Genomic DNA, 11258 nt, shown 5'->3' on the forward strand with positions numbered 1-11258 from the left:
AAGTGCTGAAGAATTCTGCATGTGCCCTTGGGAAGAGTCAGCCATTTTGGATTAATGACTAGATGTCAAATGTATTAGGTTAATGAGAATAAGCCCTTCCAGGTCTTGCACAGACAACCTAATCAGTGATTAGAGTGATTGAAATGTATAATCAGCCTGACCACCTCCAGAGAAAATAAACCATTGGTGCTATTCTTATTGGCATTACATTATATTTATATTTTAAGAAGGACTGACATCTCGATGGTGTTATTTCTCTCCTTGGTATTTCCACATGTTCACATTTAATTTTGCCTTCCCAGGAGTATTTTATACTGTATTTTATTTTATCAATGTCCCAATGGACATTGCTAGTTATGACTATTTTATATTTTTTTAAAAAGTACCTTTTAGGCCTCCCTGGTGGCGGAGGGCGTTGAGCGCCGCAGCACTGTGAGACTGTCCGTGGCCTTTGTGGCTCGGGTTCGATCCCCGGCCAGCTGGAGAGCAGCCCACATGGCACGGCAGAGACCTTTCTGGGCTCGGCCACTGCTCCCCTCAACCATGTGTTTCGGTCCATCTACCTGTTCTGCTCCCCACTATCCCTGGTGAATCTTCTCATCCCAGCCCCCGTGACTCTGGCCTGTAGCCCTCTTCTTTAAAAAAAAAAGTACCTTTTAATGCAGAAGATAGAGTCCTCCATATGCATTCCTTGTCAAGCCCTGATGAGTCTGGTGTATACTCTTCTTGATCTAGGTCTGTACATGTACATTTATATGGCATGTAACCCATGTGATCATAATATGTATAATGTTCTTGCACCTTGAATTTTTCACTCTCATATGTCTTAAAGATAACACATTGGCACACAGAGATCTACTTTATTCTAAGGACCACAGAATCACATAGGGTGGATGTGCTCTAATTTATGAAGAACATCCCCAGGATCATGTGCATTTAGTAATCTTTCTATTAAACTAATCTCAAAAGATGACATAGGACAGAAAACAGATAGAGACAGAGATAGATCAGCAGCTGCCAGAAGTTCACTGCAAGGTTCAGCACAAGGGAATTCCTTGGGGTGTTGAGATTCTTCGGTACCCTGTTTGTGGTGATAGTTTCAAGAATGCGTGTTTGAAAACCCAGATATTTACTTTGCTTTGATAAAAACCACATTCTTCAAGTTGGATTAAATGTTACCTATTATTATTGCTGTTTCATCAACTTTTCCTGTATTTTTAAAATCATTCTTTAATCTTTATTTTGTGCCTTTGGATTTGGATTCATTTTTTAGGCGTCTGTTTCACAGATTTTTTTTTTAATTCAAACTAATTACCTCTTTCTTTTTATAAGTGAATTTAATTCATGACATTACTTTGTTCATTCATTTGATTATTTACCACTATTTTATATTCTGATATTTTAATTTATTTCTATTTTTTTTTACTTTTATGTATATCTTTCCCTCTTTATTTCTGCCTCTGTCATATAGATAATACTTTTCACATGTTTTTCTCATCCTACCTCAACTCATTAGGAAGACTATATTTCTCTAATAGAGAATTTATAATTTCTTAGAACATATAAAGTTTTTAGGTGTCTTTACTCCTTTCCAAGCATGCGTTAACTACCCAGTGAACTATCCTATTTTGTTGTTGCAAAATCTCATTAAGTGGTCTCATTCTAACCTCAGTTAGTCTTTCACTCATACAAGTGTGATATTTTCTCAGCTCGTTACCCCAAGGGGGTTCTGCTTTTCCTATTTTCACATCACTGTGATGTAAAAAAGACTGAGAATCGCATAACCATCACCAAAGAGATAACACACAATCAAAGGTGCTGCCATGGACATTAAAAATGTAAAATAGGTAAAGTTACTAATATTAAAAGGCCCTTAGGGTGCATTGGCCATGCAAGGATTTCAAAAAGTGATAAATTATCTATATATTCCATTCAAAAATGCATTTCTTCACTGACAGGAAATTTTACATAAATTTAGAAATTTGATTTTTTTTCCTAGATGTGGACATTTTAGGCATTGTTTGGTGATTGTTTCCCCTTTTTTAAAGAAGCTTGAGGGTTTGCTTTGTTTCTCTAGAAAACACACCCTCTATACCCTTACAGAAAGCAAAAGCAAAGAAGTCATTTATGTCATTGACCTTAAAATTATGGAAACTGAGTCCCCCCCCCAGGATGATTTGCAAATGAGAACTCATGAATGCAAATTTTATTGAGTCCATTTTTCCAATCCCTGCAACCCTTAAACTTCCTTTCCATAAATATTACCTAGATATAATCATAGTCATGGAACTATTTCTCCCAGAACTTTAACTATGATGGCTTGAAAAACATTTTATACACCTAGATGTCAGCTGCTCCCTAAGATTTAGAAGCTATTGGGTCAAACTCCAGTCCATACCCCTTTCCAGGTTCTGACAGATTTGTGGAAGGACTAGATCCTTCTGATTAGAATTTCTGTTTCTATGGAAACCATCCCATACAAAACCCTGTCTGTACAACTTTCGTCCAAACATGAACTTTGGCCCCTTTTTGCTATGATTGCCTCCAAAATCCATTCATAACAGGTGTGTGTGTGTCAGATTTTATTGAAGGTTTGGGAAGACTTGGAAGGTATGTCCCTCTAGAAGTGAAAATAAATAGTTTATGCTCTATCCTTCCTACCATATTGTCTGACCAGTTTTCTTTGATTTCAGCTGCTCTGCTCTGCTGGCTCACCACCTCCAGCCTCCAAGCCTCTTTATACCAGTTTGGGGCAGGACTTGAGCTGTAGTTTGCTGCCTGGCTTCACTGTCCTCGACTCTCAGTGACTTGTTTTCTCTCCCAAGCTAGTAGAGATTTTCCTTAACAAAGATGATTTCATTAAGAATATTCTTGGACCAGGGCCTCCCCTGGTGGCGCAGTGGTTGAGCGCTGGGTTGTGAGGCTGCCCGCAGCTTCTGCAGCGCCAGTTTGATCCCCAGCCACTGGCGAGGGTCCCACAAAAAAAATATACATATATTCTTGGACCAGCATCTTGGACAGTAACTTTTGCAGCTTGCTCTATTTTAATCAAATTCTCTTGTTCATCTTGCTTTTTAAATAGTTTTCTACCCCTGCTCCATTTCTCTCCTCTTATTTTCTCCCTCCCCCTCTATACAAACACACCCTGTAGTTCTATTGTCAAGCCCTTTTCTGCAAAGACAGTCTGAAGATTGCACTTCGAAGAAAATGATAGAATTCCCCTAGTGGGGACGTGTGCATGAGCTGTGGTGATGCTTTGAGCCTTAGTGTCTGTGGACCGCCACCCCCCAGCACTTTTCCTTAGGCCTGCGCAGCAGCCTCCCTGTGATTATCCCTATGAAATTTGTTGTGTAGCATTTCTTTGAGGCTAGTTTTGCCCTCTAGTCTTTCAGTTACTGGGTAGGTAAACAGAAGCAAGGTACAGGTTTAATTAGGTAAACATCTCATAAAGAGCAAGAAAAGTCAAACAAAACCTTGAAGACCTTACGCTACTACTATTTGCAAAAACTCTCTTAACCCTTTTTTAAGGAAGGCTGGCTGCCTTATTTTTTATCTTATTTCTCTTTTTTACTAGATCTTTCAGCATGTTGGCTCTTCGCCTCTTTTCAACGTTGCAGTGTGCAGAATTACTGTTTCTATTAAAAATAGAGTATAACTTCCTTCCTGTCTCCTGTAACCATTTTACTGTTTAAATCTTCCTAGTGTTTACTGTTTATAGACTTCCAACCTAGTCTGTTCCTCGTCATTGTCCTGGACTAGACAACCTGACACCACATCCTCAGTGACTTTCACTCCTCAAACTTCTCTGTCCCCTGCCGAGTCTTCCTATGATATGTTCCCTCAACAGCATAAGCATCTCTGTTTCTCAGTGACCAAATCTCAGTATTTTCTCTACACTGTGCTCATTTCTAAGTAATTTGTATCTTTTGGAATATAGTTCACTGTCTTTCCCATCCTGGGATTTAGGCAGGCACTTTTAAAAATATATATATAGATTGAAGATTGAAAGAAATGTGGCATCGGGAGGCTGATGGAAACTTCTGAAGATCATCTGTGGTACATTCCTGCAGGGGGAGGTTCTCTACAAAACCTTCCCGGCAGAAGCTGGGGGAAAACTGTGTGTGGTGGAAGAGCAGCAGCCTGCTCTGCCACTTCCTAGATTTGTGAACTTGAGCACAAAGTTCTCTGAACCTCAGGTGGTTTCTTCTTCTGTAGACTCGGGGGAATATGGTCTACCTCTGAAACAAGCAATACGGTCAGCCGCGAGCCTTTGTGCAGAATGGGAAAAGGCATCCTCGCTGTGTGACAAAGCCCCAGGGTCACGGAGCATGGGGAGCACATGCAGGATTCCAGCCCACGTTTGTCCCTTTGCTGGGCACCCTGGCACAGCATACAGCCTGAAACCCTAGTCAGCAGCCAGGCTCCAGAGGGCTGTCATCTTCCACCAGCAGGAGCAGGCCTTAGGGAAGTCTGGGCGAGGGGACAATAGCAGGTTGCTTGGCAGGATTTAGCACTTAAGTAGGTGTCTTTTTATCTTCTAACTGATCTTGCTTTCGCACAGTTCTCTATTTGCACCACACCATTTAAAATGTCATATTAACATATTAACTCAGAGGTGTCACTCTCGGAGAATGTGCTCAGGGAAGCTTGTTCCCTGCTGGTCTCTAGCCCTCCTCCTACCCCTCCTCCACAGATTGTTGGAGCATCAGATGAGACCAGGAATGAGAAAACAGCCCCAACATAACCCCAAACACTGAATTCATATTGGTTTCTCTTTTACTTTCCTTTGAGAAAGCTAGGCATTTGTCTAGACTTTCTGCTACTGTTTTCTACACCTGGGGTTTGGACCCAGAAGAAATAGGAGGGAAACTCCACTGATACGTAAAAACTTTGATTTATATTTATTTGAAATTTAAAGGGGAAGGAATTAAACTGGTCTAACATCTTTCATAGGGGTTGACAGTACTTTATGGATTTAACTATAAATAGATATATACATATTGAGGAGGTGTGCTCCATCTTTTTTCTCTGGTACAGGTAAGCGGTACAAATGTTTGAGGAGCAGTGCTCAATCTCACACCACTGTAGCCCAAACACCTCTGAACGTGATCACATTTACCACTCTTCCCTGCCTTCTTTTGTTTTATACAGTAGGTGGTTGACCCCTGCTTTATCATTCATGACTTCACTTTTATAAATATTAGAGTTAAACTTCCTCTCTCCCCCAACCTCATTCTTTTGTCATCTGCATAGGCTATGGAAAGAAGTAAACTTTTTCATGAGTCATTTGTGTAAGGCAATTTGTTGCTTTGGATAAGTCGAGTTGAATTCTTTCAACTCATAAAATAAAATGTGGGCGCTGGGTCCAGGTGGTGAATGTGAATCTGAAATTGGGATATAAGAGTACCTGACTCATCAGGTTAAGGTGACAATTTAAATGATTGATAACTGATATATTGAGAATTGAGCCAATTGCACATTTTTACAAGAGTCAGGTTTGCTGCCATCATCACTATAATCACCATCTTTACCCAGATCTATGCAGCCTGACCTGGCAGGACAAGTGACAGTGAGTTCTAGATCCATTCACCGAATGACTGTTTGCTGGTAGTCTCCTGTTATTGGGCACCCTACTAAGGGTTGAATGCTCTGTTCCATCGTCAAACCTTGTACTTCTGTCTGGGGTACTGTACCTCCTCTGCCACCAGTTTCTCATACTATAGCGATCCTCTTTGCAAACATTTCAGTTTCTCTTCTATAATAGTATAAAGAACTTTGCTGATAGAAAATCACTTAATACTTTGCTATTGCAGAGTCACTAAACACTATTGATTTCCAACCACTTGACAATTTAGGGAACAAACAGACTTTCCCTGCATTATTAATTCTACATGTCTCATTGGCAGTCCTGTGTTTGGTAGTCCCCCACTGAACTGTTTGTTATTCAGAGTTTTACCCACTGGGATTTCTTCCAGTGGATGATTCCTCCATGTTGGTTCATTGTATCGGCTCCCTTATACTGCCTTGTCTTCAAAGGGAATGCGTTCTCTCTTACCCAAACTGCAATCTTATGAAACTGCTGGGCTGTCTTAGCTTAGGGCTTAATGTTTTGTTGTTGTTGTTGTTGTTGTTGTTGTTTTTCCAATCAATTGAAGTATCAGTAGAGGAATGTTTTTTGAAAAGCCATCAGGTTTAAACATAATTAACTATTGAATAATTCTGTATTATTTCCTCTCTCTCTGAAAAGAATGGTTTTAAATTCCCACTGAAGCTATTCATAGTCATTGTGTATGCAGTCCAGGAAATGGGTAGGAAGAAAAGGGGAAATTATAGGAATTTCTTCCATATTTCCTTCTTCCAGTCCTTTACTTCTCATACATGAGCTCACATAGCCGTGGGAGCCGTCCAATTCAAGATTGAGTCTGCTAAGGGGATGTGCTTCCTAGACCAGTGACTGATTCTCCCAGGCCCAGTGAGAGAAGAAATACAAAGTTTTTAAAATACACAAATGATCTTTAAATATTTATTTTATTGTGAATTATTCTGTGTACTAACCAAACTGCTGGTTCATGTCATAACTTAGATGTGCTGAACAAAGTCAGATAATTCATTTTTCCAACATGTGGGCTAAGAATAAAATTGTGGTGCTGGAATTGAATGTTGCATTCTCCAGACAAAGGAAATGGACTTTTATTGGATGTTATTGCTGCTTTCTTCACACTAATGATATTATGAAAGCTCTTGGAATAATATAATTTGAAGATATTATTTCTGTCTTTCAGGTCATGCAAGACAAGATAATCTGCCTTCCGAAAAGAGTTCAGCCTTCTCAGAACCACTCTTCTGTCTCAAATGTCTCTCAAGCAGTTGTCAGTACCACCTCACTGCCTCCCACGAAACCATCTCCCACTAACCCCGTCACTGTGGAAATGAAAGGACTGAAGACAGACTTAGACCTTCAGCAGTACAGTTTTATAAACCAGATGTGTTACGAGCGAGCCCTCCACTGGTATGCCAAGTACTTCCCTTACCTGGTCCTCATCCATACTCTGGTCTTCATGCTCTGCAGCAACTTTTGGTTCAAATTCCCTGGCTCCAGCTCCAAAATAGAACATTTCATCTCAATCCTGGGGAAGTGCTTCGACTCTCCCTGGACCACGCGGGCTCTATCTGAAGTGTCCGGGGAGGACTCCGAAGAAAAAGACAACAGGAAGAACAATGTAAGCAGGTCCAACATTATCCAGTCTGGTCCAGAGGGCAACCTGGTCAACTCTCAGTCTTTAAAGTCAATTCCCGAGAAGTTCGTGGTTGATAAATCCACGGCAGGGGCTCTGGATAAAAAGGAAGGTGAGCAAGCAAAGGCCTTATTTGAGAAGGTGAAGAAGTTCAGAATACACGTGGAAGAAGGTGACATACTATATGCTATGTATGTTCGTCAGACTGTACTGAAGGTTATAAAATTCCTAATCATCATTGCATATAATAGCGCCCTGGTTTCCAAAGTCCAGTTTACCGTGGACTGTAATGTTGACATTCAGGACATGACTGGATATAAAAACTTTTCTTGCAATCATACCATGGCACACTTATTCTCAAAACTCTCCTTTTGCTACCTGTGCTTCGTAAGTATCTATGGGTTGACGTGCCTTTATACCTTATACTGGCTGTTCTATCGGTCTCTACGGGAATATTCTTTTGAGTATGTCCGGCAGGAGACTGGAATTGATGATATTCCTGATGTGAAAAATGACTTTGCTTTTATGCTTCATATGATAGATCAGTATGACCCTCTGTATTCCAAGAGATTTGCAGTGTTCCTGTCGGAAGTGAGTGAAAACAAGTTAAAGCAGCTGAACTTAAACAATGAGTGGACACCTGATAAGCTGAGGCAGAAGCTCCAGACAAATGCCCACAACCGACTGGAATTGCCTCTCATCATGCTCTCTGGCCTTCCAGACACAGTTTTTGAAATCACAGAGCTGCAGTCGCTCAAACTTGAAATCATTAAGAACGTGATGATACCAGCCACCATCGCACAGCTAGACAATCTCCAAGAGCTCTCTCTCCACCAGTGCTCGGTCAAAATCCACAGCGCGGCGCTCTCCTTCCTGAAGGAAAACCTCAAGGTCTTGAGCGTCAAGTTTGATGATATGAGGGAGCTGCCCCCCTGGATGTACGGACTCCGGAATCTCGAAGAGCTCTACCTGGTTGGCTCTCTAAGTCACGATATTTCCAAGAACGTCACCCTGGAGTCTCTGAGGGATCTCAAAAGCCTTAAAATTCTCTCCATCAAAAGTAACGTTTCCAAAATCCCCCAGGCGGTGGTGGACGTCTCCAGCCACCTCCAGAAGATGTGCATCCATAACGACGGAACCAAGCTGGTGATGCTCAACAACCTGAAGAAAATGAGCAACCTGACAGAGCTGGAGCTGGTCCACTGTGACCTGGAGCGCATCCCGCACGCCGTGTTCAGCCTGCTCAGCCTGCAGGAGCTGGACCTCAAGGAAAACAATCTGAAGTCGATCGAAGAAATTGTTAGCTTCCAGCACTTGAGAAAGTTGACAGTGCTCAAACTGTGGCATAACAGTATCACCTACATCCCAGAGCATATAAAGAAGCTCACCAGTCTGGAGCGCCTGTCCTTCAGTCACAACAAGATAGAGGTGCTGCCTTCTCACCTCTTCCTATGCAACAAAATCCGCTACTTGGACTTATCCTACAACGACATTCGATTTATCCCACCTGAAGTCGGAGTTCTACAAAGTTTACAATATTTCTCCATCACTTGTAACAAAGTAGAGAGCCTTCCTGATGAACTTTATTTCTGCAAGAAACTGAAAACTCTGAAGATTGGGAAAAACAACCTATCGATTCTTTCACCGAAAATTGGAAATTTACTCTTTCTTTCCTACTTAGATGTTAAAGGCAATCACTTTGAAATCCTCCCTCCTGAACTGGGAGACTGCCGGGCTCTGAAGCGAGCTGGCCTAGTCGTTGAAGACGCTCTGTTTGAAACTCTGCCTTCTGATATCCGGGAGCAAATGAAAACAGAATAACTTATTTTTGTTTAAAGTTTGACTGAACCACGCTTCTACCAAATACAGTATAAATAATTAGGTAGTCTTAATGCCTTTCCTATTTTATTTTATGTTTTTCTTTTTCACACGAAACATATTGTACACAAAGATGAGTAAGGAGTATGTATTTTTAATAAAAATTTAATTGTATTTTTTCAATATTAATATTTTAAAGTTTTATTTCTCTTGGAACCTAATCTATCATTTTCTACTGGCATTAACAGATGGTTCCTTCTGTTTTTCAGTTTTTTGTTTCGTGTTGTGTTTTTGTTTTTGTTTTCAGTTCATTCTTATAAGAGGGAGGGAATTTTAAGTTGCATGCTTTTGGTATTTTTTAAATAGATGAGGATATTTTGCCAACATCATTTTTAGCTTGTTTACACCTGTACAGGATCCTTGTTTTTATTTTTGTTATGTCTGTATCAAGGTATCTGTGCTGGTTATTTTATTATTTTAATACTAGCTGCTTTCTCAATTGACCAAGTCCCTCATTCTACAGAAAATTCTCCAGAGTGTAAATTCACATGAATGCATTGTTGCAGCCTATTATTTTTTAAATTCCTCCCCATCACAGAACTCTAAATTATCTTATTTCATGTACCTGACCCTTAAAAATATCCTTTGACAAGGATTTTGTAAGTGGGTGAAGTCAATATCTTCTGTGGCTGGCATGCTTGAATTAGTTATTTATAATTTACAGATTTATATTTTTAACTGAATTTTAAAAACATCATTGAAAAAGTAAATAGAGGCTCCCCTCCTTTACTCTCAATATTGCTATGTAGTGCCGATGAACAACCTTAGAGAAGCCAGATTTATTTTAATTTAAGTAGATAATCAAATTTAAAATCATGGAATTAGAAGTCTGGTTTTTTGAGTAATTTAATCATCTTTGATATCTTGATACGCGGGTACATCAGATGGAAAAATTTCACTGCTTTGTAAAGTGTCTGCTAAAAAGCTGGTGTGCCCCATCAGGCCCTCTCCCTTCCTCGGGAGGGTGGCCATGATAATTATTCAAATTCCACCCAGTGCACAAAATAATCCACTTACACACACTTATGTGTATATATATATATGTATATTAATCGATCTCCTTCAAGCCTGCCCTTGCTGTGAATGTTAACGATGCAAACACAGGAACTCACTCTGCTCTCTTTGGCTTAAAATAAGCATCTCATCTAAAACAGTTCTGTTATTTTAAAAGTTAGAAAGTGTGAATACATTGCTCAGTGGATGTCACTTCATAATACCTTTTGCCTGATGTCAGCAGAGCTTCCTATTGATCTTTGTACTTAAAAAAATCTAACAACAGTGTGAATCTTCGGCAAAAATTGTCAATGACTGTTCAGCTGTGTAGAACAGAAAAATGGAAACACTATTTGTGCCCTCAATCCAAGAGCTATGCTACTGATTGTGGGAATTGTCTTATGTACCAAATGCCCAGATCAGACATAGGTCTGATCTAAGGTTTTGTGGCTTAACAGTAAAAGAAAGTGAGAAGATGATTTGGGGTTTTCATGCCGTTTTTAAAATTTGCTTCTGGATCCTGAGGAATTTGCTCGATGCTGCTCTCAGCCACGTACAGAACACAATTAGAGGAACTACAACAGAGATACGTACCTCACTCATGCTTTCCTTGGTGTCCTCCATGGGGTGAAGGATTTGGGGAAGAGATGCTTTTCATCTCAATAATCTTGTCATATAGACCAAAGTGCTTCACTGTGTCTGCTCTATGTTAAAGGTGAGGATGGTGATTTTTGTATGACTAATTTATTTCTACCTGGCATGAAAACATGTTTAAAATAGTAACATGATTATATTTATTGCAAGATGAAATGTTCAATTCCACAATGTTGTCAGAATTCTAATTGTGGACAATGTGTTGTATTAGAAATGAGGCCCTATCTGTTGAAACAAACAAAACACCCAATTGTCCATGCTGAGCATGACAACATCCTGTTGATAAGTAAGCTTAGCTAACCACTTGCAAAACACTGGGTGTGCTATTTTTCTGGATGAAATTTATATTTATTTTGTACATCACCCTTCACAAGGGATTTGTTCAGGTTAAAAATCATATTTATGCTATAGCCTTTATCTGATGTTAACTCATAATCTCATGTGTTCACAAATGAAGTGAAGCACTAAATAATTAGATTTTTATCACCTGTAACAATT

The 11258-nt window shown here is 39.9% G+C and overlaps 1 protein-coding gene across 1 annotated transcript in view; it reads left to right on the top strand.

Annotated features, from left to right (window-relative positions):
* LRRC8C (leucine rich repeat containing 8 VRAC subunit C) overlaps positions 1-9056 on the top strand; it is a gene marked incomplete at both ends in the record, with an annotated part of 28033 nt that extends 18977 nt beyond the window's left edge. The window contains one exon of the mRNA XM_084244364.1: positions 6783-9056. Coding sequence (XP_084100490.1) covers positions 6783-9056 — 2274 coding nt within the window. The remainder of the gene's footprint in view (positions 1-6782) is intronic.
* Between the last annotated feature and the right edge of the window lie 2202 nt (positions 9057-11258).

The sequence above is a fragment of the Talpa europaea genome (assembly GCF_964194135.1).
Source record: "Talpa europaea genome assembly, chromosome: 9".
NCBI classification, from domain to species: Eukaryota; Metazoa; Chordata; class Mammalia; order Eulipotyphla; family Talpidae; genus Talpa; species Talpa europaea.